Genomic DNA, 27,817 nt, shown 5'->3' on the forward strand with positions numbered 1-27,817 from the left:
AGCCTGCTGCCGTACGCAGAGATAGTTTGAATCCAGGCCAGGGTGACCGATAAACACAAGTCAGCTGCACAGAGGTGGAGTGAGGAGCCCTGGCAATCAGAGGAGGCAAACAGGAAAAAAACCCTAACGAGAGCATGGGACCGAGAGCCGGGCTGCCTGCTCCCCACCGCACGCGGAGGCGAGCCATAAATCAGGCAGGCATCTGCCGTGCATGCCGCCAGGGCTCTCAGAGCAGGAGGAAAAAGCCATCCATCACTGCTAAGAGAAGCACGATCCGAGTTTAAATTACAGATTCCCAAGCTCTGCGTATGCAATTGTTTGGAAACAAAGCCCTCTTTAACTCCCTGCTCGGCGCTGCGAGCGGGCTGAGCTGGCTGCAGCGGGCTTCAGCCGGGTATGGATCAGGCCCAAGAAGGAGAAGGAAGGGAAAATTCAGGTGGGATCCAAGAACTGAAACACACGACCTTGTACGTGGCGAAAAGGGTGCCTGTTTACCCATTTATCAGGAGCAAGGACCCGTCACAAATTGCTCGCCCATGTCACCTGGTGGGCAGGACGAGGCTGTCCCTGTCCCCGCTGTGCCACACTCCGAAGTCCCCACACATCCTCCACAGATCTGGCATGTGTCAGAATTAATCACTCTGGCAGCTTACACAGCAATTAAAGGAAGGGGCCGTGTGCCTGATTATACAGCAAACAAGGCTCGGCAGATTGCAAGCACATCTCAGGTAGCTCCAGTTAGCTGCGTGCTCACGGGGGAGAGCCCCCAGGACATCGGCTCCTCCTTGTGCTGGGGTCTTCTGGTAATGTTCCACTCGAATATGGCTACTGGCTTGTTGCACACATAAAGAAGCTGCTCTTCCTTGCTGCAGAAGCTGACAAAAGCTACAGGTCTCCACATCTCTCCTGATGCACCATAAAAGCCAGGGCCAAAGCCACACTCTCCGGACTGGGGTCAAGGGGGCCAGGCACCCACGGAGGGGGCAGGTCTGGCCATGCAAATTCTCTGTATTCAGACAAAACTGACCTCAAGACCTCCCTTTCTGCCCTGAACCTGCCTTAGGAACACCATCGTGACAAGCTGTGGATGAATTTCAGCCCGATGGCTGGCAGAGCCAGCACAGTGCCCTGCTGCACACCCAGAGGGCTGCTGCAGGTGGCCCCTTGGGATGGATAGCACCTGGGGTCCTTCCCTCTGCCCTTAGCAACCCCCATAGCTGTTGGTTTGGCATTTTATTTTATTATTTTATTATTATTATTATTATTTTATTTTATTTTATTTCATTTTAATTCCCCCCCCTCCCTGCAGCAGCAGCAGCGTGGTGCAGCTTGTTTCCCTCATTCAGAGCACCTGGAGAGTGGTGATTTAAGGAGCTGGGACTCCCCCTGCAGCTGGGGCCAGGTCTGTGTGCAGTAGGGTGGTGGTTTTTATGGGGGCAGGCAGCAGTGGGGTGGCTGCACTCTGCTCTTGGTGCCTTGCTGCAGGTGCTTTCCAGTCCCATCCAGGTTCTTGGAGCTGAGCTGTGGGGTGCGTGTGGGGATAAGAGGCCCCACATATCAAGGTAAGCACTTATTCTTGAATGAATGGCTGTTAATACGTGTATTGATAAGTTTACCCAGAGCTGCTACGGCTGATTGTGCTGAGGGTGGTTAAGAGCCGTGTTTACGCAGCGTGTTGACTTTCTCCTAATGGCATTTAGGCACGCTTATCGCTAACGGGCCGCTGAGATTAGCACAGGATGAGTAAGTGCTGCACGGGCTGCCTGCAAAATGCTCAGCGTGCGGCAGCGACGCTTCAGCCTGCCGTGGGAGCTCCCTGGCTGCTGGGCCTGGGTAGTGGCACAGTGTGGAGCCCTGCAGGAGGCTCGCAGGGACGGGTTTGCACAGCCTGCAGCTCCCCTGGAAGGTCCTGGAGGTCCCAAACCTCCTGGGGGTCCCAAACCTCCTGGCTCTCGCTGCCTGCTTGCAGCCCGTGGTGGAGCTGGCTGAGGCTGGCAGGGAGGAATGTGGATGTTAGCAGGCACCTGTTTTGCCCCAGGGGGTGTGTTTATTTCAGGAGCACCGAGCGTTTGTCTTTCTGCAACAGAAATGCTTCGAGACTGGGGGTCCCCGGAGGGCTTCCGAAAAACTGGGCTAATTGCAAGTTGAAAGGAAATGGTGTCGTGAAGAATCAGAGTGTCTGTGAAGGCCAAACCTGAGTTTTCAGGCTGTCCCGTTAATGTTTTTCTCTGTGCTCCAGCAGGTATCAAAGGCAGGCTTGTGGCTTTAAAAGCAACTCTGAAACTGTTCCCAGTTACACCTCTAAAATAAATACATAAATGTGGCTGGCTGATGAGCGCTGCCAGCTCATCAGAACAAAATGTCAGAAAATGCCAGCAAGTTCCTGACCTTAATTCCAGCAGGCTTGCCTTCCTCCCCTTCCTGAACCTTTTGCTTCCTTCCCAATCATTGCAATTTAGATGCTAATCACCGGGCTTTATTAGGCAGAAAATGCATCTCATTGCTGTGCTGACCCCTGTGCACCGCGTAGCGCTCCTCCCTCCTGGGACTGTGCAGGTGGCAGGGGACAAGGTGACTCCCTGCTCAGCCCCACTGCGGTGTTCAGGGATGCTTGGAATGCATTTTGGATGAATATTGAGCTTTGGGATGCTCTGTGCCAGCAGGGACTTGATGTTAGCAGCGTAAGCTCTACTCGTTAGGCTGTTTAATTGCAGGGCCATGACCCTAGCAGAGTCTTGCTACAGTTTGCTGCTATAGGAGTCTGTGGAAGGGCATTAAAGCAGACTGCAGCGCTGAGCTCTGAGTTGGATCCTACCTTTCCTATCTGACTTCCTGCCGGAGATCCGATTTTCATTACGATTTATTGCTTAGAGCTGCAAAATCTGCCATCTGCCCGTTTCCTCCCATTGCCATGCTCCGTGACGTTTCTCGTTCCCACCCACCGCCAGCAGAATAACAAAAATATTTGCATATGGCCAAAAGCCCTTGTTCTTATCGCTCCCTGGAGGAGGGGCCTGCCGAGCACAAACAGGGCCCGGTGTGTTTTCCCAAATCTCTGCCACTGTACAGCCATGGAAGCAACGTGTGTGATGATGGCTACGGAGTAGCTGGCTGTAGGTACATCAAATGACTTGTTTCGAGAGGGCTGGCAGCAAGAGGAGGGTTTTGTCCTCCTGGGTGTGTGCTGAGCTGCTGCCAGTGCCCAGGTACAGGTGTTGTCCTGCAGGGCTGGGGGCACGAAGCTCTCCGGAGAGGCTGCGGTGCCTGGAGCACAGCGAGCACTGCAGGTGCCTTCTGCTACAGGCTGCGAACAGCCACGAGCACGTCCTTCTGATGCAAAGGGTGCAGAGCCCGAGTAGCTTCGGGGGAGCAGGAGCAGACAGTTCCGGACACGAGCAGGACACTCGCTGCCGGCTCTCCTTCAGCCTCGCCACGCCGGCGCTGCGCGGCGCTCCCCGGCTGCGCTTCGGGGCTTGCCCAGGAGGTGGCAGGGCAGCGCCAGCCGCCGCCCGGAGGGGGCCCGAGGGGACACACGGAGCTCCCGGGACCCCGGAGGGACCCCACAGAGCCCCCGGAGAGCCCCCAGCGAGGGGGCTGCAGCGCATCTCTTCTGCACCTCCGCTGCGCTCCGGCACTTGTGAGGCCGTTCCAAGCAGTCCTTTGCTTTTTTATATATACATAAATATTAATGGTAGTCCTTCAAGCTGTCCTTGTGGTTATTCTGGGTTTATACAGGCCGTGTTCCCCTCAACAGGTCTCCTTGGCCTCGGTGGCAGCCGTCTGCTCCCGCTCGTGTGGCACACGGGACCTTTGTCCCCGCCGCTCCGGGAAGCGACTGAGCAAACAAGCGAACCGGTTGCACAGCTTACGTGCATAACTGCGGGGCTCGTGGTGATTGATTTTGAAAGGGAGGAAGCAGGTTCCGGACTTGCAGGGCAAACAGGAGCGGAAAGCTGGCCCTCTGGTTGCTCCTTGGGGCAGCTCCCGTGCCCGCAGCCTCGGCGCGGGGGTGGCCGGCGCGGTGAGCGCTTGGCAGGCGGTGCTGCGAGGGCAGGAGGGTTTGGACGTTGCCTCCTTCTCCCCAGATCGTGGTTACGTCGCAGGCTTATCAGGAGCGTGGAACTGGGTGAAATGTCACGGGTATCCTCAACTCCCTGCGGAGCGTCTGGGACCTGGGAGTGCTGCCCAGTGCTGCAGGCAGCTCACACGTCATGCTCGCACTGGGGACAGGCTGGCTGCAGGCAGAGCTGCTGCCCCTCCAAGCTGTTCCACATGCTGCATCTGCTGACATGAGAGGGCCAAAGGCTCTAGAGGAACCCAGAGCATCAAATGCCACGGAACAGCCCCAGTCTCGGTACTGTCCAGACACTGGTTTCTGCCTGTTCCAGTCTTCTCTGATCCCCTGCCCCTTCCAGAAATAAGGAATTAATGTTTTCAGGAGCACAGGGCTTGCTGGCTGTTCGCCTCTGATGGAGAACCATCCCTCAGTTGGCTTGTCTGAGTGCTGACAGCTCTGGGCAATCCCAACCAAGCCTGGCACAGGGCGCTGGCACCCGGCAGGCGTTCCTGTGGGCACTGCTGAGCGCAGCCCTTCCTTATCTCCTGGCGTACCTGGCCGTGCTGGGAGCGCCGTCCCAGCCACCACAGCGAGTGATGGTGGAAAGTTCACCCGGCGAGTCAGATGTGGCTCAAACAGCACGCCCGGGGGTGGCTACCAATGAGGTCTGAAGCTCAGGAAAAGTTTCAGTGTGCTGATTCAGTCTGAAAAATCGATGGCCCTGAACCTGCTGTCCAGGGGTGGGTAAGGAGCCTGCACTGCAGTCACTTAGAAACCCAAGGCACGCGCAAGCAGAGCAAGGGAAGGGCTCCTGGGAGGCACGGGGGTGTCCTGTGCAGGGGGCATGTGGGTGCCTGGTGTTCTGGGTGCCACCTCCAGTGCTCACAAGGGACCAGCCCGAGCCCTGCAGCCATATGTTGATGAGCCTCTGGGCTGTTAAAGCACCCAGGGACTGGGCCCTGCCTGGGGGAGCACCATGCATGTGATGCAAGGGGTGAAACACCTCAGTTTGCGGCAAACACCGTGCAAGCAAGCCCCTGTACAAGTGGAAAGCAGCGCTGGGGGGTTAGCCAGCTGGGGAGCCAGTTCACAACTTCTCTGGGCTTTTACAGGGCATGGAGTGCCCAGGTCACCAGGGCTGGCTTTTCATTAAATAGAAGGCAGAGATTTTTTTCCTTTCTAGCTTGTTTGATTTCCGTGCTGTCTGATGTTGGAGTACCTGGATACGAAGCTGCTCTTCCCTTTTACCTCCCCTCCACACCCAGGGCTCAGCTCCCAGCCCGAGGGGTCTGAGCATGCCACGGCTCCATTCCACCAAGCCCCACCGCCTCTTTAACCACTTGCCAACCTTTCTCCTATTTATTTATTTTTTTCATTCCCCTATTTCCTTTTCCACCCTCCCCGGCGCCGGGCTGCAGAGCCGTGGCCGCGCACTAGATGTCAGCGGTGCCTTCCCCAGCGCGCGCGCCTTTTGGCTGATTTTTTTTTTGATTTTTTTTTTTTTTCTCGGGGAATTTTTTTTTTCCCAGCCCCTCCTTCCTTCCTTCCTCCCCTCCTTCCCCGGGAGCAACGCGGGGCCCTCCGGGGGCTCCCCCCCCCCCCCGGACCCCGTTCCCCCCCCGGCGCTGCGCTGCGCGGCGGCGGCGCGTCCCCGCCCCGGGGCCGGTGGGTGGCGAGGGGCGGAGGGTGCGCGGCGGCGGGGCCGGGCGCGCCGCAGGGCAGCGGGGCCGCCATGCCCGCCAAGTCCAAGTACAACCTGGTGGACGACCGGCACGACCTCCGCATCCCCCTGCATAACGAGGACGCCTTCCAGCACGGCATCTGCTTCGAGGCCAAGGTGGGCAGCGGGCGCGCACCCCACGGTGTTTTTTTTTTGTTTTTCCTCCCCCTCCCCTTCTCCAGCGCTTTTTGCGCGGTTCTTCTGCGCCTTTCCCTCGAGGTCCCATCCCTTCGTGGTGCCCCAGCTGAGATCTGGGAGTTGGGGGAGTCCTTCTGCCCCGTCCCAAGCGGTGGTGGAGGTGGCAGGAGCTGGGGTCACCCCGCTGCTTCGCCAAGGAGCCCTCCCGAGCCTCTCCGCAGCATCACCTGGGGACGCGGCCCCCGGGGAGCTGGGCACCGCGGGCATCCTCCGGCACGGGCACCCTGGGGTGCCACGGAGGGGTGCAGCAGGACAGCTTTTCTCCCAGCTCTCCAAGGCAAGGAACTCGCAGTGTGAGCGGACAGAGGAGCCCCGTGCCATTTGTGGTGTGCTGGGAGAGGTCAGGGCCGCCCGCCTGAAGTCAGGGCTTGCTGTTTCCCTGTACAAATATAAACCATTCTTGCCTGCGGATTTGGCAGGAAGCACTGTGTTGGTTTTCTTCTGCTGGGACCTCTCGGGCTCGTACTTCGTTCGGGCTGTGGCATCCCACAGCAGAGTGCTCGTGACCTCTGAGCAGCACAAGGAACAGCCGAGCATCCATCTGCTTTGGGCAGGTAGCTGGGGGCAGGCAGGGGGGCAGCAAGCCATGAGATTTGGGAAGCAAAAGAGTAAAATCCGACCCCCTTTGCTGTTCATGGGGGATACGGTTGTCACGATGACGAGATACTCCAAGTGGGGTTGACTTGGATAAATGCTGGTGTAAAAGAGCTCCTATAAAAGAGCAGCAGGGAGGTGGGCATCTCTCGTACACCATTGTCCTTGGAGGAGAGGTGCTGGCAGGGGAAGGACCACGGGTTTGGCATCGTGTTCTGTGCAGTGGCCTGGTAGCATGCCCACGTCCTGCTGGATGGTGCAGAGCTGTGCTGGGAGGGTTCGTCTGCGGAGCCTGTTGCCCATCCCGTGGTGGGCACCGCGCCGCGGGGAGCACAGCAGGGGAGTTGTTTATGGAGCAAACTTAACACCTGCCTTGTGACTGTTCCTGGGAATGGCTGCTCCAGTTCCAGGAGCGAAGGGATGCACGGTGGGTTAAGGAGCTGGGTGCTGTTGTGCTGCCAGCACCTGCTGCACAGCGGCACCCTTCCTCCGTCCCTTCCCCTGGGTGCTCTGCCCCTTCCCTGCCCACCTGGGGTGGGAACGGGGGCTCGGGGGGAGCAGTGGGGCACGGCTTCGTTGCCCCCAGTATGCTCACATCTCATCTCTCCTCCCTGCTGCTGGTGTGGCTGTGGCACCGGGGTGGTGCGTGAGCCTTTGTTAGCGCCTCTTTCTTTTATTGTGTGCCCCGTGGCACGCGTTACTGCCAAGCACGAGCCGTGGGAGCCCTGCTCCTGAATTTGTGTGTTTCTCCAGCAGCTCCTGATGCCAGATGCAGGATGCAGATGGCTTAGGCAATTACTCCATCCTTTTATTAGATTGGTGGAGATTAATTAAATGCTTACACTCCTTTAGTTCCTTTTATCCCCAAGAATCCCGGGCGCTTAAACCCACACGGCTCTTGTCTGAGCGAGGCACGGAGCGCACGGCGAGGCGGCAAAATGAGAAACGTGGGTTTAGAGCAGAGCTTTGGGGGAGCACAGAGAGAAGAAAACCCCTTGAAAGAAGAAAACCCCCTGTGTCCTGTCTCCAGACAGCCTCTGGCAGAATTACACGGGTGTTGGGAGGCTGGAGCAGCCCAGGCAGCAAGCGCTGTGCCTTCCTCCTCCTCCTCCTCCTCTTTTCCTGGTACCCAGTGTTGGTCCTCTACCTGCCAGCTGCTGCATTTGTCCTGGCAGTGGTCACCACTGTCAGGTTTTGGCCTTTCCCAAGCACACAAGGTGATGAAAAGCAAGCAGTGCTGTCGAAGGCGATGCTGTCAGGAGAGGGGCTTGAGCTGTGCTGCGCGCCGGAGCCGCTCGCAGCCATATGCTCTGGCACGGGGACACCCCGTCGGAGCGCAGCGTCCTCCGAGGATTGTGTTAATCCGTTTTCTGGAGATAAACCCCATGGCTGGAAAATCCCGCTCCATCTCCTTAGGGATGGTAATGCGCTTCACACCTTGTGAGCTGTTTTTGCTGGCCACCTCTCTTGGCACCGAAAGCCTCCGAGTCTCTGAAGTGCCTCCATCGGGCCAGTGGGAATCGGGGGAGCTGGCTCCGAGGGAAGGCAGGCTTCAATTTCTGCCCATTGTGGTCTGAATTGTTGAATAAAATCAAAAGGCAGGCCTCTGGAGTGTGCTGAAGCATTCGGATGAAAGAGCTGTGAGCTGCAGCGTGTCGCAGGGGAGCTGGCATGAATTCCCACTTGTGCAATGGTTTCCTGTTTAAATAAATGGGTATTTATAGAGTAAAGACACCTTCTGTCCTCCTCCACCTCTCTGCCCGGCATGGCTGCTCCGCTTGGGGCAGGGAGGAGGGGACGCGAGCTTGCTCTTTGTGTTCCCACAGTCACGGTGCTGCGGAACAAAACCCAAAAGCAGCTCAGGTGTAGCTCTGCCGTTCCCAGGCCCATTATTTGGAAGCAGCTTTGATCCTTTGATCCTGCACTCACTGATCTGTTGGCAGAGCCCTGCTGTATGCGGTCCCCCAGGAGAGGGGAGATGTGATGTCCGCAGCACTCTTGGCAGGCAGGGTTTTTGGGGTTTGGATGGGCTTTTCTTTTTTATTCTTTTCCCTACCCTTAAGGGATCTTGGCAACCGAGCGTTTTCTGCGGCGTTTGTCAGTACTTTTTCTCCACTTTAGTGCGTGGGAAACTGAGAAGGAACCGAGCATCTGCTGCTGGCTATGTTTGGAGACGGGACACGGAGGAGACTTCACTGGGATCCAGTACGGCCCTGCCCGTGAATCCTGCCAGCTCCCAGCAGACGGGCAGCTCTCCTGCCTGTCCCTTTGCAGGGCTGCGATGGTGCCAGTGCCCGCTGGCCGCGGAGGGGACCTAAATGGGCCGAGCCTCGGGCATCTCCCACCCGGTCCGACCCCCTCGCCTGCTGCAGGCTCCCCTGGCAGGCGTTTCTCGCCCCCTGGCCGGGTGTGCTGGCACCAGGCAGCGCTGGCAGGGGGTTGTTCGAGCAGCAGGTTGCTCGAAGCTCTGCCCCTCTAGCTGGCTGCGGGAGGCTTGGCAGCTGCGCCCGGGGGCTGCTTCTGCTGGCAGCTCTCGAGCAGCGAGCTCGGCGAGGGCTGCTCAGCCAGGAGCTGTGGAGCGATCGAGCCCGGGACCGCTCGCTGCGGGCTATAAATAACCCTCCCCAGTGCCACACGGCTTCCCTGCAGCAGGGACCTGGTTTTTGCCGTGCTGGTGAAGTCGTTTCATGGGTGAGAAGCCCTGGGGGGCTGTTGGCTCCCACTGCCTGGGGGCCTGGGGCCGTGCGGCTCTGGCACCTTGCGCCCAGGGCCAGCCCCGTCCCTGTGTCCCCACGTCCCCATGTCACAGGGAGCTGGCACATGACTGTCTGGGCTGGGACGCCGAGGCTTTTCCACGGAAGGCGGCTGGCACGCTGACTTTTCCTTTCCTTCTGAGTAAATCTCCCCGTGGCTGGGGCAGGGCAGAGCGCAGGGGGCTCGCCTGCCTCCTCCCGGGCCGCTCAGGGATCACCACCATAAGGTTTCCTCTTCGCACCGTGCTGATTTTAGAGGTGCACTCCCCTAATTCTGCCTTGGCCCTGGCTGCAGCCTCATTTTTTCCCCCTGGTGTTGCAGCATCCACGGCACGGTGGTGGGGAGGGAAAGAGCAAAGCTGGAAAGCGCTGCCCTGCTTTTCGTGGGACTGGAGGAACGCAGGCAGGATTTTGGGGTGAGCACCCCATGGGCGATGCCTGCTCCTGCACCGCTGCCTGCTCACAGCTTCTCTGCTCCAGCAGCTCTTCCCCCGTGTCTCGGGGAGGCTTTTGGGGCTGGCGAGCCGCCAGGCAGCCTGCCCGGGCTTCCCTGGCCGCCGGGGATGATTCAGCCCTGACCTTTGCACGGGGTCTGGCCGGCGGGGAGGCGACGTGCCTGGCTTCGCGGCTCCTCTCCAGCAAGGCTTCCCCGGCCCCGCGGACACGGCTCAGGAGGTGTCCCCGGGAAAGCACCTCAAGGAAATTCTTTGGGGCAGAAGGGTATTAAACAACCTCGAGGCGGGAGAAACAAAAAAATAAAATAAAATAAAATAAAGAGAAGCTCAAGGAGCTGTGCAAACACTGCACTGGCAACATGAGTCTCTTGGTTTTCCGGGGGATGAGGAGGCTGCTGTGCTGAGCGGCGTCCCCGGCTCGTTCCCACAGCTCGTGGCAGGACAAGGCTCAGGGCTGTGAGTAAGAGGCTGGAGGAGAGTGGGACCAGAGCGCTTATCTCATGCGAGGGGCTGATAAGCACGGTGGTTTCTCACGCCAGCCCCGCTCCTTCGCCGGGGAGGAGCTGGCTGGAGGCTGACCTCCACGTCTGCATTTTTTGGGGGATGCTCACCACTCTTTGAAGGGTTGTTCCTCTGCAGGGCGCTTCCCGCTTGTGGTTTCTGCCCTCGGCGCTGAAATAACCCAGGGCCTTGGTCCATCTGTTGGTTTTTGTGAAATGTGAAGAAAAAAAAAAAAGCTAAAAAAAAAACAATTTGCAGAGCAAGGGGAGAGGTGGGTGTTTGGGGCTGAGCACAGTGGCTGTGTGAAGCGAGGTGTGGCTGATGGGGTTGAGGCAGATGGCAGTGGGATGCTCTGGTACCCGGGTTTGGGGCAGAGGTGTGTCCTGCGGGGTGCCAGGCACGGCGTGGCTGTCTGGTGGCCATCTCGTACTTCCTAGTGATGCTTTCCAGGCTTTGTATTAAAAGAAATAAAAGGGAAAAAGAAAAAGGAAAGTGATTGGTGGAAAAGACACCTCTTAGACCTGAATCTTGAAGAAGGAAGGCTCCATGCAGGGTGTGTGATTGTGAGCTGGCCAGGACTGCTGCCTTTGTGGCCGTGGCCTCTGCCCGGGCTGTGGTGCAGGGCTTAATTCCCGTTGCATAAGGCTTTCCTGCACCGCCGTGGCACATGATGGCCAAGCCAGCTGTTTGCTGGTTATTTTTATATCTGCTCTGTGTCCTCACGGCACCGGCTGCTCGGTCCTGTCGGTGCTGGGGGCTGTGGCCACTGCCTGCATCCTCCCATGGGAGCAGGATCGGTGCGGGTGCTCGGGTCAGCCAGAGGAGCTCGCTCTGCTCCAGCGTGCCCAGGATAGGATGTAAAGGGCAGTAATTAACAGGGAAGGGCCGTAATTAACAGGGAAGGGCCTGTCACAGGACAGGCTGCCCCAGTTATCTCAGGGTATTCCAGTATCCTGGCTGTTGCAGGTGCAGCCGGGGGGATTTTGGGTTACCCCCGTGGGCTTTGATGCCAGCAGGGGTGAATGAGTCCTGCTTGCTGAGGCTGTGCTCCTTTACCAGGGCTGAAGCCTTGTGGCTGTATCTGCTGCTGTGGCTCTGTTTCGTGCCCTGAATTACCATCAGTCTCTCTAAAAAACGTTGGTTGCAGGTCAGGAGATGTTTGAAAGCCTCCTCGCCCCCCTTGGTGCGTGATGCCTGCTTAGTGGGGAGCAGAGCTGCTTCGGGGGGCACCAGGCTCCAGCTGGGCTTTGCACAATTCACGGTTTTTCTTCTCGATTTATTAAAAAGATCGATCTGGTTCTTTCTGGCAAGCAGGAATACCAGAAAGAGCAAACAGTGGTGTAGACCATCTCGTGTCCCTTCGTCTGCTGGGAAGCCCGAGCTGCGCTGCACCCAACAGGCTGCTGCACCGCCTGCAAAGGACTACCCTGCTTGAGTCACTGGAGCTGTTGTAGGGTTTTCTTACGAGAAAACAACTCTGTTCGTCTGCCAGGCAGAAAGGATGCTTGTACGGGGACTTGTCTTGCTCCTAGGGACAGGCAGGTGGGGTAATGCCCGGTCCCTGTGCCCGCCCAGGATCACCACACCCTGTGCCACCCCAGCTTTTGTCTGTCCCTTCTCCAAGTGACCCAGCTTTCTGAGCTGTCCCCAGGGCCCGGTTCCCATCTGCTCAGTGGAGTTTCGAGGTCCTGCTGCAAACGGGTCGGCATTACCAGCCCGGGACATGCAAGGGGTGCCTGGGTGCGGGCGGGAGGCAGGGCTGGGAAGCACTGGGGGACCTCTGGGCGCAGTGGGGAGGCAAGGAGGCTGCTTGCCGTGCTCCGAGCTGTGGCTCCTAACATGTTTTTTCTTTTCCCTCAGTACATAGGCAGCCTGGATGTGCCGCGGCCCAACAGCAGGGTGGAGATCGTGACGGCCATGCGGCGGATCAGGGTGAGTGCCGTGGGGGTGCCCCTCCGCGCCCCTTCCCCGGGGTCATCCCTAACTCTCCACCTTTCCCCATCCAAATATCCATGTGCCACGTGGCACGCTGCCACCCCGGAGCATCCCCAGCACCTGGGGTACCCAGGACATCTCGCGTGGGCTGCCTGAAAACACACGGGTGGTGTGCGGGCAGGTTCGCTCCTGGCTGACGGCCCCGTGCAAATTTCAAGCCCCGAGCGCGGAGAAGCCGGCGGCACGGGGGCTCAGGTCAGGGGATGTCAGCTGGCTATGAAATCATCCGACTTCCCGAAATAGGCACGGGCAGGGTGCTCGGCGCTCCGGCCGCATAATGCCTGGCCGGCAGCCACCGGAGCAGCTCTTCCTCCGCTCCCCTGCCTGCCGCGTGCGGCCGGGAAGCCTCCAGCCTCCCCCTGGGGCCCGGCGGTGATGTTTGGGTTTATTTGTTTGGTTGGTTGTTTGCTCCCGAATTTCAGCACGGGGAGAGCTCGTGGGCTTCTCTTCCCTGCACGCTGCCCTCGGCAGTGCTTAATGTCGCGGCCTGAGGGCAAGTTGGGATGTCTTTGGGTCTTTTATTTGTTTTTATTGTTGCTTTTTTTGGCATTAGAATTGCTCACCTTGGTTGCAGGCTGGGGTTGGGATCTGTTACGCCGTGGAGAGCTCTCTGAGGTCTGTAGGCGGCTGTTTCCTCCTCGTCCCCCGGGACCCCTGTTGTTCTGGGAAGAGACATTTGGGGTAGGGCTGCTAAAAAAAAATAATAATATAATAATAAAATAATAAAAAAAAACGTGGCTCTGGTCCCAAAATCACACAGCTCTGCATCAGGGCAAGAGGACTGGCACAGCTCTGGGAGCTTAAATAAACCCAAATGTTTAAAAGCAAAACAAACCAAAGCAGCCCTCATGGGCCGATGGAAGCAGCCTGACGCCCGGCCTAGACAATTCGTAGCTGAGCGGATGCAAATTAGGGTAAAATAATGATTTCTTCTGACAAATGATGTGTTTGAAACGCGTAACGTGGGACAGATGCGCGTTGTTAGAGGATGCGAGTCTGCAGATGTGGTCTGCCAGAGGGACTGGGAATTTATTTCTCGCTTTGGGGTGCTGCTTGTGAAGAGGGTGCCAGGAGGGGTGGCGTGATGGGGGGTCACGTATTTGGGGCTGTTCCTGCTCCCTCATTTGGGGCTGTGGGGGCATGGGCTGGGTGCTGGGGCTGGTGATGGCTCCGCTGGAGGTCAGGGAAGTTCTCAGGGAGCTGTGTCCTTCAAGGAGCACAGCACTTACATAAAATCCTTCAAGGATTTTACGCAGCTTTTGATGCCTGTTTTAGGGCAAACGTGGGGTCTCCCTGCTTGTTCTCACCGCCGGTGAAGGAGCAGCCTTTGGGCCACCTCCCCGCTGGGTTTTGGCTCCATGTACCAAAGGATAAAACCGTGCACGGAGGCACCCTGCCTGGCAGCGGGGGTCCCGGGGAGGGCGAAAACACCCGGGGAGCCCCCAGGAGCTGCTGGAGGATGGGGCTGGACTGCGGCATCCCGCTGGGATGGAGCCCTGACCCGGGGAGCGGGGCAGGAGGCGCATAGCAGGCATTGCTGGCATTCCTGCGCTGCCTGCCGCCCGCCCGCTCCCCCGCAGCACAGCACGGCTCCGCCGGAGGTCTCTTCCTTGGGTCTGGAGCCAGAGAGGCTTTTTTATTTTTTTTAATTTTTATTTATTTATTTATTTTTTGCCTTTCCCCTCCTCATCTCAAAGAGGCTGACCCAGTGCAGGTCGCTGGGCGTACCTCCCAAACGCTCCCTGCCTCTGCAGCCGGGAGGGATTCATCCCTCAGTCTCCTTAAGTTGTCGGTGGGCACCCAAACCTCAGCAGGTCCCGAGTTCAGCAGCGATTAAATGTTGGTTAGAGCTGCAGCCGGCCTGCCCTGCGCTGAGCTGCTGAGCTGGAGGGGTTCAGAAAGGAGCTGCTGCCAGCGAGGGACTTACCGCGCCAACATCTTCCCAACCCCAGGCACTATCAGCTGCCGAAGAGCTGAGTTTCAAACTCCTGAACTAGCTGCAAGACGTCCTTTTATTTTTTTTTCTTTTCCCAGAATGCCTGAGCGCAGTGGTCGGTCCCTAAATGGCAGCCCTAGCTGTGTGTTTGCTCATGCTGTTGCGATGTAAATGTATGCAAAATGCACAATCCTCCTCGTGCTGCTGGCGCCTCTCCAATGCAGCCCAAGTTACCTGGCCGGGGCTTGGCACAATCGTCCTGGAGGGTTTCGAGCTCTCCTTTTTGCTGAGCGTGGCCTTAAGCCAGGTTTTCTCTGGTGCCAGGAAGGATGAAATCCTATATAGGCGCTGTTTTAAATGCTGCTTACGCAGAGGTCTCCTGCAAGCCTGCTTCTGGGAAGTGTCCAGCAGAGGTTTGCAAAACCACGAGGCACTTCAGGCACTTTAATGCCTGGCTCCTCCAGACCTCCAGCTCCGTCAGGTACATCTCATTTCGTGGGACTTCTACTGCTTCGCCTAGCTGAGCTTTTTTTATCTTTTTTTTTTTTTTTTTGAGCAAATTGGCAAAATTTCTGCTTTTCAACAAGCTTGTTGAAAGCCCAATTTTGCATCCTCCGACCGCCACGTGCGCAGCTGGTGTGAAAATGGGTGCGTTTGGGCGGTTCTTTGCACAGAACACGTGGTGTCACCTGGAGCCCATTTCACTAAAACCTTCGAGATATACCTGCTTGCACCGCAGGGGGTGCAAAAAAAAAAAAGCGTTAGGTCATTTATATCTTGCTTGAGGAAAGGGGAAAAAAAGAAGGGAAACAGCACAACCAGCGCGGTTTGTGCAGGGAAACGGAGCAGGGTTTGAAAGCAATCTGCTGAGGGTGGGTGGGCTGCGGTCCCTGCAGGGGGGGTGCGTGGTGGTGGGCTGGGGGTGCGCCTGGAGGAGGCGAGGGAGGCAGCTGGCTCCTCGCAAGCAGCGCTGGGTTTGGGGCGAGCTAATGGTTTCCCGGCGTCATCCAGGGCAGGCAGGATTGCCTTCCCTCTGGGAGGGCCTGGTGCGGTGTTTGTCATCGTTTCAATTGCTCTTTCGGCGTCCTGACAGTCAGAGCAAGAAGGGCAAAGGTTCGCAGGCGGGTTTATGGCTCTGCCAGCGCTGCCTGACGTCGTAAGGAAGCAGCCTCCTGTCTGTGCCAGGCCTGGCACCGCTGTCGGCGCTGGGCACGTACCTGTGTGACGAGGGGTGTGGGTGCCACGCCACGCTTGTGCTTCTTCCCGGGCTGCAGCGAAATGCTGAGGAGCCGGCAGCTGGACGGGGCTCTGCCCAGGGCCCAGCTCTTAGGTCAAGCTAAAACGAGTGAGTCTGGGTCAGCCCCTGGGACTTGAGCCTGGGAAATGTGCTGCGTAGTCCTGTTGCTCCCTTCTGAACCCTCTCCCATTGCTTCATGGAAGCAGGTGATGAAACAGGTGATGCTATGTCAGGATGTGATACTAGGGATTTCCACAGCGCTGTGCTTTGAGATAATTTCGCCCTTCTGTTTTGCCACGCACTCCCTTTTTCACGTGCCTAGGGCCGTGCTGAGTCCATCGCAGCAGCACGACGGGGTGCTCAGGTCACCATCCCCCCTGCCGGGTGGCACCGCTCAGTTTCGGGGCCTTTTTCAGCCTTCTGCATCCTGTGCATGCAGCTTCTGTTCCTTTTTCCTTTGGGAAGCCGCCTGGCCGTTGCCACATAAATCCAGCTGAACCGAATAGATACCAAGTTCCTGCACGCTTGACCTGGATATCAAAGGCACTGCTCCCTCCCAGACCTGCATGAAAATCAGCACTGCGCTCCCGCTGCTCTGGGGCTTGCTGAAAGAACAGTGGCATTCTGTCAAATTCCTATTGTTGCTTCGTTTTGGGATCCAGCAGCTAGTGGATGGCATCCCCTTAGGCCGGGCTGTGCTATTGTTTCAGATAACGTTTGTCAAATTGCTTGCAGGGGGGAAACTTGGAATACATTCTGTAAATCTCTCAGAATGAGATGCCTTTGCGTGGTGCGCTTCTAATGTTATTGGGACAGCTTAGGATCTCATTTTGCAAAGGGCTGTTGCCGTGCTGAGTTGTGCTGCAGTCCTTGTGGTTGGTGTGAAGTCCCACATTGGCTGTTTTCTAACTAAAAGCTCGAAACCTTTTGTCAACTTGGAGGTGTTTTTTTTCCAGGATCTGAGCCTATACCTCCTTACAAAACCCTCTGAAGGGCATTACTCAGACCTGCTGATTTCAAAATGTAGACTTCAGTGAGTAATTTTTAATACCTGTGTTAGCTCTAGCTGAAAGAGGAGCCTGGGAACAAACGTGTGATGTGAAGAGCTGCCTCTCCTCTCCAGCTACAGACCAGGAGCATTGCTGCGCACCGCTAGCATCTAACGAGCCCCACAGGGCCGCCTTGTTTCTGGTGCGCTAAGCATTCAGTGCTGTTGCTCATTCATTCTTTATTAATTGCCTGAATTTCATAATTGCTGATTTAGTTACGTTATTGCCAGCTCGCCTTCTTTGGGTTTGCCATTGCTGTTCCGCCCGGCCACTCTCGGCTGCTTTCCGCGCCGCGTTGCTCAAGCTTTTCACGCGGGGTGGGTGAGCGCCTCGTTGGCGGGCAGTGAAATGGGTGAGTGAATGAATCCTGGCCGTGTTTCGCAAGCCGGGCTGTAAACCTCGCCGTGTTCAGCTTCTGCTCTCCGTCAGCTGCATGGGTACGTGTGTTGTGTCACCCCATTTTGTCACCGAGGTGGAATTGGGGTGGGCGCACTCCCCGGCGGTGCTAGCCCTGTGGTTGCCTTGGGGCAGTGCCTCCCTTAGTGCTGATCCTGAGCATGTTTTTCTCTTCTGAAGGTACCTGCCAGGCATTTTCTGGCTCTCTCAGTACCCATGCACCCCGGGCTGGTGCAGGACTGCCAGCCAGCCCTGGCCTCGGGAGCGATGTCCCGCGGGATGCTCGGTGCCTCTCACCCTCCTGGCAGCCCTGCCCCGTGGGATCTTCTCCCTGCTCGGAGGAGCTGATGGGTAGCTAATTAAAAATACCGCAAATTCCAGCCAGATATGGGGTTTCCGAAGAATGTGCTGCCGCTGCTTATATTAGCAAGGGCTGATAAATAGCAGAACGCGTGCGGCTCAGCGCTGGTGTCTGCAGGGCGGCCTGGTTGCTGCTGCCCCATGGGGGTCTCCAAATGGGAATTCTGCAACGGGGGGCTGAGAGGCAGCTGTTATCCACAAGAACCTTATCCCCTTGACCGTGTGTTTTGTATTGATTTTTATCTGCTCTGATTTCTCCTGAAATGCTCGGGGGGAGGGCGGCTGCGGCGCGTGCCCCAGCGCGTCAGCTCAGCTAATGAAACTTGGGGGCAGAAAGGAAGGGGATGGAGGCAGCTGTATGGTGGGAAAGAGCGAGGCGAGCAGACGGAATTTATTGTGGAATAGTCAGTGTTATTGGAACACATATTTTGTGTGATAAATGGGCGTGCTGCTGTGATCTGGGCTTGTTTCAAAGCACCGAGCCCAGCTCTGCTCTGCCGCTCTCGCAGCGCGGGTATTTTTAGACCGATTCCCATTTATACCCGTCAGGACGCACGGCCATCACAGGCAGTTACCAAAATTAAAGCAGAAATTGGATGGGAATATTGGCCCTGACCTTGTCAGCACAAACCACAGCGACAGCTATTTCGGATGCACGCGCACCTCGGAGCTGTGCTGATCCATATGCACAAGCGCAACCTCTGCTGACCCGCGGAGGAGCTTCACAAAGCAGCGTTAAGCCCAAAAACCAGCCTCCAGCGCTTCGTTTCTCTCCCTTTCCACATCCCTGTGCCCCTCGGTGGATTGATAGCCACCGGCAGATCCTGACAGGGGCTGGGCAGGATGTTTTCAGCCCCGGTTCTGGCACCATCACAGGGAGGGCTTCCTGGCGCGCCTGCGCGTCGCCGGTGTCCGTGCGCACGGGGAGGACGCCATGCTCGGCCCAGAGCTCTCCCCCAGCCCCGGGGGACCAGCAGGGACCTGTCTCTGCCTGCCCGAGTAATCTGCTCAGCGTCCTCCTGCTGGGGCTGGGCTCGCTGCAGCAGGCTGCCTGCTGGGGAGGGGACCCAGCGGGAGAGGGGGGCGAGGGCAGCAGCGCAGAGAACAGGCTGGTGGTTGGCAGCCTGCGCCTGCACCCCTTGCCAGGTGTGTGTGTCTTGTCTACATGCGAGCTCTCCCAAGATTTTGGCCTAAAACTTGGCTCACGGGACATGTGGGCATGCCGCAGCACCACGCTGCATGCTTTGGTGTGATGCAGCCCTGCCCAGGGCTGGAAATCATCCGTGGACCTTCTCCTGTTAATGGCACCAGAACCAAGAGACCTTCCTTGTGCTTTGTTACTCTTTTCCTGCAGAAACCATTCTTGCTCTTTGCTTTCCCAGCAATGGGCCAGGGCTGTGTCAGGTTCCCCTTCCATGGGGCAGCTGCTGGGGCTCATCAGAGCTGGGGTTTTGGTGCCATTTCCTCGTGTGGGTCAGGCGAACGCAGCCCCAGTGCTGCTGTTAGCATCCCAGCAAGGTGCCTCCAGGGTCCCCTCTGGGTTATGCCTCACATTTCTGGCAAGCGTTGTCATTTCTTGTGTTTTCGCTGCCAGAAATGGCCAGATACGTAGCTTTCCCCCGGAGCTGTTAATTCTTGGGTTTCTGGAGCTGCAGAGCCTTGATTAAGCTCGCCCTCAGCTGTCACTTGGGAACAAGTTAATCCTTCATGAGCAGATCATTACCGCTGCTCCTCCGAAGGGCTGGGGAAGACTTCACAAGGCTGCTGCTTCTCTGTCCTTCAGTACTCTGAGATGATGCTGGGTTGAAGCCTCGCTTGTGCTTTACCAGCTGGGACGGGGACAGCCCGCTGCATCTGGAGAGCTTCCACTGAGGAATCTCACATTTATTTGCTTTCTGCTACCACTGACAGTAGTCCGCCCATTTCTGATGGAGAATGCTGGTGGGCAGATTGGGGTCTGCACCCACCGAGGTTTAGCTTTTGGACTGAAATGAGGGCGCCTCTGTTCAGGCTGATCTGTTTCAGATGCCTGTGCGTGTGGGGCGATGCCGAACCTGGAGAGGCGCCGTCTCCCTCCTCCAGCATCTCACCTGCCCGACAGCCTGCAGGCATGGCTAAACCTTTCCTTACACTTCTGCCGTGTAGGAGCCGTGAGACAGGGGCAGATAACACGTTTCTAGGGATGTGGAGGGTTTTTTTTTATTGTGCTTTTCACACATACCCATCGCACTCAAGGCTCGTACATAATTTTACTCCAAACTGACAAGGGTACATGCGCTCCCTATTAAGTAACATATGTTCCTCTGCTCTCAAGAAAGGGCAGCTCTAATACCCTGCCAGTAGAAATGTGTTGTGCAATGATGCACACACCAGCTGGCATTATTTTCCATCTAAGAGCATGCCTTTGAAGTTATTTAAATAGCCAGCTCTGCATAAAAGACAGATGTTGAAAATAGACTCCCACTAACCTGAGGTCAGTACTGAGGCTCTTGTGCTCCGCTGTTTAGAAATGTTTCTTTCCTAATTGAGAAGATAAACGTGTTTTTTTTTGTGGGGAATGTAAAATTAGAGGGTAGTGTCTTTATTCACTTGCTTCACGGCTGCTTGGAGTTTACAAGTCATCTAATAAATTTTTTTCCATTAGTGAGACATCCCTAGTTTCTGTCTTGAATACATTACCAAATAAAAAGCATATCTCAAAAGTCTGTTTGCAAGCCTTGAGCGTTTTAGCAGAGTTGTTAACTGGAGCTTCAGTCGGGCAAACTGAAGGACTGGGGAGCTGTGCAGGCCCAGGAAGAGAAGCATTTCTCCATGGCTCTTTCCCATTTCTGGCCATTTCCCTGAAGTTGTGCATCTTCTGGGATCGTCACATTGCTATAGCCAAGGATTAATATAATTGATGTAAGCTTGCAATATTTTTATGGATGTTTCAAAATCTAAAATTGTCCCCGAGAAGGGTAAAACACCTGGGTTGAAAGCCCAAAAACCTTCACGCCATCTGGGTAGTTGTGAGAAAGACGGTGACAGGCAAAGGGGGTGGGGGGGGAGCTGCACAGACCCTCTGCCTTCCTTCCTTCCTTGCTGCCAGGCTGGGTGATGATTTCTGAGCCTTTTCTGCATGAAACAGCAGGCTGGGCTTCATCTCTGCGAACTGGAGACATCTGTAGCCGAGCCTATCCTCCTGGTTCCCCCAGCGGGGGGAAATGTGGGTTTTTTCTTGAAGCAGCTGCTCCAGCACCGTTAGTGGGATCGGTTTTGCTCTCCCCAGGTTTCCTTGCGGGTTGGTCCTTGGGCCCCAGGTGAGGTGGGTGTGCAGGGCCATGCTGAGCGATCTGCTGGGTTTTGGCACACGTGGAGCCGTGCTCGGTCTCGGTGAGGAGCTCGTTAGGGCTGGGAGATCTTATCGTGCGCGTGGGGATGCAGGATGTGACTCCCAGCGAGAGCTGCTCTGGCGTCGGCCCAGCATCCCTGGAAACGTGCGGGTTGTCTTCTCCTCCGGATCCCTCCTGGCTGATCCCTCTGCAGGCTGGGATGCAGTAACAGATCGCTGAGCGGAGCAGCGGCACCGTGAGCTGGGAGGTTTGAGCAAGCCCTGCACAGCTCTGAGTTCATCCCTTACAGCCTGTGTGGCTCCAGCCTGGCTCACAGAAACTGCAGGGACCTGGCCCCGGCTCTGACCCTGCCCAGAGCTACTGCTCGGGGTGAAACCCGCTCGGTTTGCTGAGTTACAGCCTCGTGAGCGGGGCAGAAATTGTGTGCTGTGGCTGCGAGCAGGGGTGAAGCAGCTCCCACAAGGTGCCGGTGTTCCTACTTGCCCTGCTGCTCCCTTCTCCTGCTGCTCTCCCTCCCTCCCAGCCTGTTTGTTTCAGCTCGGGGTCTCTTCCCCAGGGTCACCCTCAGCCCGTGTGTGTTTTGGGGCGCCCGTGCTAACGAGCTGTGGCTGGGGCAGGACGTGGGGCAGCTCCAAGTGCGTGGCTCAGGCTTGCAGGGGAGCTTGGCTCTGGTCTAGGCACTGGGATAAAGGGCGAGATTTATGAGAGCGCTCAGCAGATCTGGCTGCTGGGTCCTCCTGAGTGCTCGCTTCCCTCACTGCCTTCAGTTCCTGCTGGAGTTCTGCCCTCGGCACGCGGGGATTTGGCTTCGGCACGGCGCGGGCGGGCGAGGGATGAGCCCGGGCAGTGCCCCTGGCCTGCAGCCATGGGTAGGGCCAGGCGTGTGGGAGCGTCTGCCGGGCTCTCTGTATCCCCTGTGTCCCATATAACCCGTGTGGGGTTTGGTAACCTCTCTGCAAAGCGCCCGGCTCTGTCTGGGCGGCTTTACCAGGGCTGGTGCTCACCGAATCCCAGGCTAAAAATAGTCCCTCTAACCACGAGGTGTTTTTTGGGTTGCTATCTCTCTGAGCCCAGGTTAATTAGCACTCGGGGTCACCCGGAATAGAAATCCCCTGGCTCCAGCAGCTGGGTGCTGATGACCAGCGAGCAGCAGGACCTGTACAGCAGGAGGCAGCACCGGGGCCGTGGAGCATCCGCCATATGGCACGTGGGGTTTTGGAGAGGGTTTTGGGTTGCCTGGTGCTGAGTGCTCAGGCTGGAGCCCACCTTTTTGGGGCTAAATCGGGATGGTTGGCTTTCAGAGGCACCGCTGTGGTCTTGGCACTGATCCTTAGTAGCGACAGGGGGCTCCTCGTTGGCCAGCTTTGGGGGCAGCCCCCTCCAGCAGGGACACAGGGACCGAGCCCTGCAGGCAGCTCATGGGTAGGGGATTTGGGGGCTGGCTGTAGGCTCGGCAGGAGCCCGAGCTCTGCATCCTGCAGCCCATCACCACGGCTTTGGAGCACGTGGGCTTGCCCAGGCTGCCCGGTGTGCGCAGGGAGAGGCAGAGCTGCGTCACCCCGCCGGGCGCTTCTCTGAGTCATCGGGATCGCTCGTCCCCGCCAGCCGCTTCCAAGTGGCTTTGAGGAATTGTATTTTCGGGTCTTTTGTCATGAAATTGCAGATCGGGGCCAGCAGCTCTCCCTGCTGCCGGAGCTAATGCAGCACGCGGCGCTGGAAATGGCACGGGGCAGGGCTGTGCGTGGGGCTCCCGGCTGGTGCTCCCCATATGGGCTAACGAGGGGATTAATTAAATCCCTCTTCTGCACGTAGAGGCCGTGGGGCTGCTGTGCCGGGAGGGGGCTGTGCCCTGTGTGTGGGACTGGTGCTCTGGGGACCCGGTGTGAGTGTTGGAGCGGTTCTGTGGGTCCCCCGAAATCCCACTGGGATGGAGGTGGAGGCGAGGGGAGCAAAAAGGGGGTCACGAGCACGATTCCCATGCTCACAGTGCAGGGCTGTGGATGCTTGGTGGCTCTCAGGCTCAGCTGGCCAAGTGCCTGCTGTCCCCAGGGCCACGAGCGTGTGCCTGGACCCACTGCTGGGGGTCCCTCACCCCACAAAACGCCGTGGTTTTACCCCAAAAGCGCAGCTCCTGCAGAGGACAGGATTTCTGGGTGCAGTGCAGGAGTTTGCTCAGCCAAAAGGAGCGCCTGAGCTGTTCCCCCCCCCCCCATTTATCCCCTCGCTGCTTGTAGGGCTGTGCGTGCAGGAGGGGCTGGATTTAGGGGCATCGTGGTCTTCCCCCGGGGCTGGGCCGGAGCTTTGTGTTTAGCCGCTGATCTTTGGAAGTTCCTGAGTTTTATTTCCCATCCAGTGACTTCTAACTGAAGTGGGTAATCGCATTATGCCACCTCCCCCGGCGCAGCTCTCGGAGCCCTCAGGAATCCTGTTTCCGTGCCGAGCCCCCCGCACCCCTGCTGATGTAGCATTTCTCCTCCTGGAGCTCTCCGACGGCCACAAACCCCCCCAGCAAACCTGTGGGGCCAGGAAATTGCCCCTCTGCAGGGGATGTGGACCCTCAGAGCATCCCCAGGGCTAACCCAGGCCTCTCTCTGCAGTATGAGTTCAAAGCCAAGAACATCAAGAAGAAGAAGGTGAGCCTCGTCGTGTCGGTGGACGGCGTGAAGGTCATCCTGAAGAAGAAGAAGAAGGTAGGGCACCTCGGGGCGATGGGGACCCGTGGGGTTTTTGGGCTGCAGGCAGGGGAGGCCGTCAGCTGGGGCTGGAGAGCAGCGAGCAGCGTCCCAGCACCGCCTCGGCCCCGTGCTCGATCTCGAGGGCAGCATCTGACGTACTCATTTTCAGCTTCTTCCCTTGCAGAAAAAAGAATGGGCCTGGGATGAGAACAAAATGCTCGTCATGCACGATCCCATCTACAGGTAAGGCTGAGCCCCGGGTCCGGCAGCGGCCGCTCGCAGATCCCTGCCCTGCTGGGAGGAGGAGGGCAGCTCATGCAGAAAAGCCTCCTCCTCCCCCCAGGCTCCCCAGGACAGCCACTAAGCCCTTGTTAATGATCCCAATTAGAGCCATAATTAGTGCTGGGAGGGGGCAGGCGCCCGAGCCAAGAGGCCACCTCTCCAGAGAGGCACTCGGGTCTCGTTCCCATGGGTGCCCCGTGGTGCTGCCCTGCGTGGGCTGAGCAGAGAAATCCCTGGGCAGCCTTCGCAAAGTGTTTGCTGCAGGTTCATGTTCTCCGTGTGGGCAGCACGGCTGCCAAAAAAATAAAATATAAAACGGATGGGCTTTAGCAGGGCTGTGCTGCAGAGGCTGGGCAGCTGCCAGCACCCCGGAGAAGAAAAAAGGCTGTGGCCTTGCAGCGTCCTGGCCACGGTGGGCAGCGTGTGCTGGGGGCAAACCGACTCCGTTTCCCTCCTGGCAGGATTTTTTATGTGTCCCACGACTCCCAGGACCTCAAGATCTTCAGCTACATCGCCAGGGATGGCTCGAGCAACGTCTTCAGGTGCAACGTCTTCAAATCCAAGAAGAAGGTGAGGATGCTGGGGGGATGCCCCTCGGCTAGGGGGGGGGGTGTCCCGGCGGGGTGGCCGTGCTGACGGAGCTCTGCTCGCCTCCTCGCCCGCCGCAGAGCCAGGCCATGCGCATCGTCCGCACGGTGGGGCAGGCCTTCGAGGTCTGCCACAAGCTGAGCCTGCAGCACACCCAGCAGAACGCCGACGGGCAGGAGGACGGGGACAGCGAGAGGAACGGGGACGACCTGGACGTCCCAGGTACCGTGCCGGGGTGAGGTTAGGGGGGGGGGGACTTCAGAGCCGCCGTCTCTCCGCGATGCTGGCTGCTGGCTGCCACCTGCGGGGAGCGGATTTGCACGGCGCTGTGCCCCGCGGAGCCGGGGGATCTCACCCAGCGAGGAGCCTTGGCTAGGTGTCAGCCGGCATCCGCGCAGACATCCCCCGTGCTGCGAGCCCATTAGCGGGGGCAGCGGGTGCCCGAGAGCTCTCCGTGCTCGGCTGCGCACACCACAAGCATTTCCACGCCACTGCCAGGATGGGGGCCAAAGCGGGGACTGTCCCCATGTCCCCAGGCTGGCTGCTGACCCTCTGAGCGTGTACGGGTGTGAGTGTGGAAATGCTGCACCCCTGGAGGCTGCGGGGTCCCCCCGGCACAGCCCACCCTCTGCAGCTGCATTGACCTGGGCAGCTCCCCGCTTGTTTTTCCTCTGCACAATGTACCGGCCGCGGTGTGCAGCTCCCCGGGGGATTTCTGAGCATCTGTTTTTTTTTATTTCTTTATTTTTTTTTGTCTCTTTTCCCGTCACCTCCTGTTTACCTTTAGCTCTCTGTGCCTCCCGATGGCCCATTTCCCCTGAACACATGCAGGGGCTTTGGCTGCCGTTCCCCAGCTGTATTTCGGCCACGAGCCCTGGGCAATGGGGTGGCGGGGGGGGATGTATGGGGGTCCCAGCTCTGTCCCTGCCCTCCCGCAGCCTGCCGCCTCACCGCCGTGGAGCGGGCAGCCACCTCGGCCGAGGAGACCGACATCGATGCCGTGGAGCTGCCGCTGCCCGGGGCCGGCATCCTCGACTTCAGCCGCGGCGTCACCGACCTGGATGCCGTGGGCAAGGAGGCGAGCGCCGACGCCAAGGTTTGTGGGACCTTCTGCATCCCCGTGCCCAGGGGAAGGGGCTTTTTTCAGCATTGCCCAGCTCCCGGAGCAAAGCCATCGGCCTCTGCCCTCTGGCTGGGGGCCTGGGGTGCTCCTGCAGAGTGCTGGGCTCGCTGCAGCCCTGCAAAAAGTGTCTGGGGCAGAGCTGATGGGTGTGTGCCCTTGCTTTGAATGCAGCAGCCTGTCCCCTGCGTGCTTCGGGGGCACTGAAGGGGTCATGCTTTCTCTGTCGGTGTGTTGCAGGGCTGCCTCCACCCCGAGGACATCCTGACGGCCTCGCCCAAGCTGCTGCTGCCCTCGTCCGCCCCGCTGCCCGACCTGGGCACGCCGCTCTCTGCCCACCACCAGATGCAGCTCCTGCAGCAGCTCCTGCAGCAGCAGCAGCAGCAGACGCAAGTGGCCGTGGCGCAGGTTCGTCCCACCATGAGTTCCTGGACCTCTACCGGTTACCCCAGCTTTCCTCGCCCCCTGACACCCCCCAGAGCTCCCCAAAGGTGTTTCCAGATACGTGTAGAAGTTCCTTGAATTATGCCAAGCGCCCTTCCCGGGTGCTGTCCCAGGGGGCTGGTGGCACAAGCCTCCATCCCTGTGCCAGCGGTGACATTTGGGCTCTGCTCGCTGCCTCCCTGCATCCCCGGTGCCTGTGTTGGAGGCAGCTGTGGGGCCGGGAGGAGGGATGCTCTCCAGGCGGGTGCTGTCGGCTCTGAGCTTCTGCACCTGCTTAGCATTTGATTGCGGCTCCACCTCTGCCAGTTCCTGCTTTGCCCACCAGCGTTGGGCAGAGAGCTCCTCCACCTCCCACGTGGTCACTTTTCAGGCCAAAGTAAAACTGATTTTGATTTTCTTTCTCCATCAAATTCATGCTTTGTCTCCCTGGGGGTCTTGATCCATGCTGGAGAGAGGAGCGCTGTATGCGCACAGGAGCCAGGGATGTAGGCAGGATCGGTGCAGTGCCAGCGTGGCTCCTGGGTGGCTCTGTGCTGCTGTCCCCATGCCTGGAGCACGCTCCTGGGGCTCTGCTGCCTGCAGCTGACAGCAGAGCTGCCCCGGGTCCCACCCAGCAGTGTCCCCATCCTTCCCAGGGCCCTGGGGCAGGGCTGACATATCGGTAGCTGTGCTGAAACAAACAGGCGCTTTGCCCCTGGGCAATTCCCTGCCAGCTTTTCCACCCCTGGGCTTGTCCATCGTCATCACACTGGTGTGACGGGGCTGTCCCCTGTCCCTCAGGTCCACCTGCTGAAGGACCAGCTGGCCGCGGAGGCAGCAGCCCGGCTGGAGGCGCAGGCGCGCGTGCACCAGCTCCTGCTGCAGAACAAGGACCTGCTGCAGCACATCTCGCTGCTGGTCAAGCAGGTGCAGGAGCTGGAGCTGAAGCTGGCGGGGAACAACACCAGTAAGTGCTCCCTACCCCGTTCTCTCCCCCTGCAGCTAACAGGATCCCCGTTTTGCACATTTCCCGTATTTTGTGCAGGGCTGTGTTAGTGCCCTTCTGGCCCGGCTTGTGCACGTGCAGATTGTGTGGCCGTCAGCTCCCTGCAGGAGCTGGGTGGGAGACGGAAAACCTTTCCTCCTGGCTCTTTGCAGGCCCCCTGGGACTGTCCTTCCCCTGGAGGGGCTCCGCAGCCTGCTGTGGCGGCCGGGAGGACCAGGGTGGCTCTGTGACCACCTCTCAGCCGTGCCCTTCTCTTGCAGCGGGCTCCCAGGACAGCCTGCTGGAGATCACCTTCCGCTCCGGCGCCCTCCCCGTGCTCTGCGACCCGACCACCCCGCAGCCCGAGGACAGCCACCTGCCGCAGCTGGGCCCCGGCTCGGGCTTCCCCAGCGCCCTGGGCAGCCCCATAGGTAGGAACAACTGCCTGGTGAAGCTGGAGTGCTATCGTTTTCTGCCGGGCTCGGGGCCGCACGCCGCGGAGCCGGCGCTGGGCAGCCTGGAGCTCCTCAAGTTCCGCGAGTCGGGCATCGCCTCCGAGTACGAGTCCAACACGGACGAGAGCGAGGAGCGTGACTCCTGGTCCCAGGAGGAACCCCCGCGCCTGCTCAACGTCCAGCCCCGGCAGGATTTGGGAGACAGCCTGGAGGACGAGATCGCGGTGTAGGGCACGGCGGGAGGTGGCGTGGAGAGACGGGAGCCCTGGCGGGGCCGGGGACGGAGGAGGGAGCGCGTGGCACCGTGCCGTGCCCGGGGGAAATAAGTGGCACCCGGAGACGTGCCAGCTCGGCAGGAGCAGGGCACAGCCCTCGTCCTTCCCCAGGCTGTGTCCCTGCTGCCGGCCCCGTTGTCCCGAGCTCAGCACCCTCAGCTTCGTGCCAGGCTTGCGCTGCGCCCTGGTCCCCCGTGCCTGCCCCCAGGCTGCGTTGAGAGGTCAGGAGGAAGGGAAGCAAAGAGCCCCCAGCACCATCGCGGCCCCGCAGGGCCCTGTCGTGCTGCTGGCATCGCTGCCAGAGCCCCGTGGCACACAGCAGCCCCAAACTGCAGGGGTCAGCCCGTGCCTCCCGTGCCGGGTTGGGAGGTGGTGGAAGTGGTGGAACTGCGGGGGGAGCGGTGAGAGAGGTGGGGGTCTTTGCTGGGGGA

General features: G+C 58.7%; 1 protein-coding gene across 2 annotated transcripts; it reads left to right on the forward strand.

The window, feature by feature from the left end:
* The first annotated feature begins 5,624 nt into the window (after positions 1-5,624).
* NOS1AP (nitric oxide synthase 1 adaptor protein) lies at positions 5,625-27,816 on the forward strand. 2 transcript variants are annotated; one of them, XM_084290895.1, is made up of 10 exons: positions 5,625-5,894; positions 12,139-12,210; positions 23,181-23,273; positions 23,428-23,501; positions 24,002-24,110; positions 24,209-24,350; positions 25,067-25,224; positions 25,489-25,656; positions 26,473-26,638; positions 26,938-27,816. In XM_084290895.1, exons 1-10 carry the CDS (start codon positions 5,790-5,792, stop codon positions 27,339-27,341), a joined length of 1,491 nt encoding a protein of 496 aa, XP_084147021.1. In that variant the 5' UTR covers positions 5,625-5,789; the 3' UTR covers positions 27,342-27,816. The 2 variants fall into 2 exon arrangements, with proteins under 2 accessions (XP_084147021.1, XP_084147022.1); XM_084290896.1 differs by having other exon boundaries at positions 23,443-23,501.
* Position 27,817: the final 1 nt, after the last annotated feature.

This window comes from Netta rufina (assembly GCF_964035555.1).
Source record: "Netta rufina genome assembly, chromosome: 8".
Taxonomy (NCBI): Eukaryota; Metazoa; Chordata; class Aves; order Anseriformes; family Anatidae; genus Netta; species Netta rufina.

Coding starts and splice junctions, on each gene's coding strand:
- NOS1AP (XM_084290895.1), top strand. CDS start 5,790: ATGCCCGCCAAGTCCAAGTACAACCTGGTGGACGACCGGCACGACCTC. Junction 5,895..12,138: donor GCATCTGCTTCGAGGCCAAG/GTGGGCAGCGGG, acceptor CTTTTCCCTCAG/TACATAGGCAGCCTGGATGT. Junction 25,657..26,472: donor CGCAAGTGGCCGTGGCGCAG/GTTCGTCCCACC, acceptor CCTGTCCCTCAG/GTCCACCTGCTGAAGGACCA.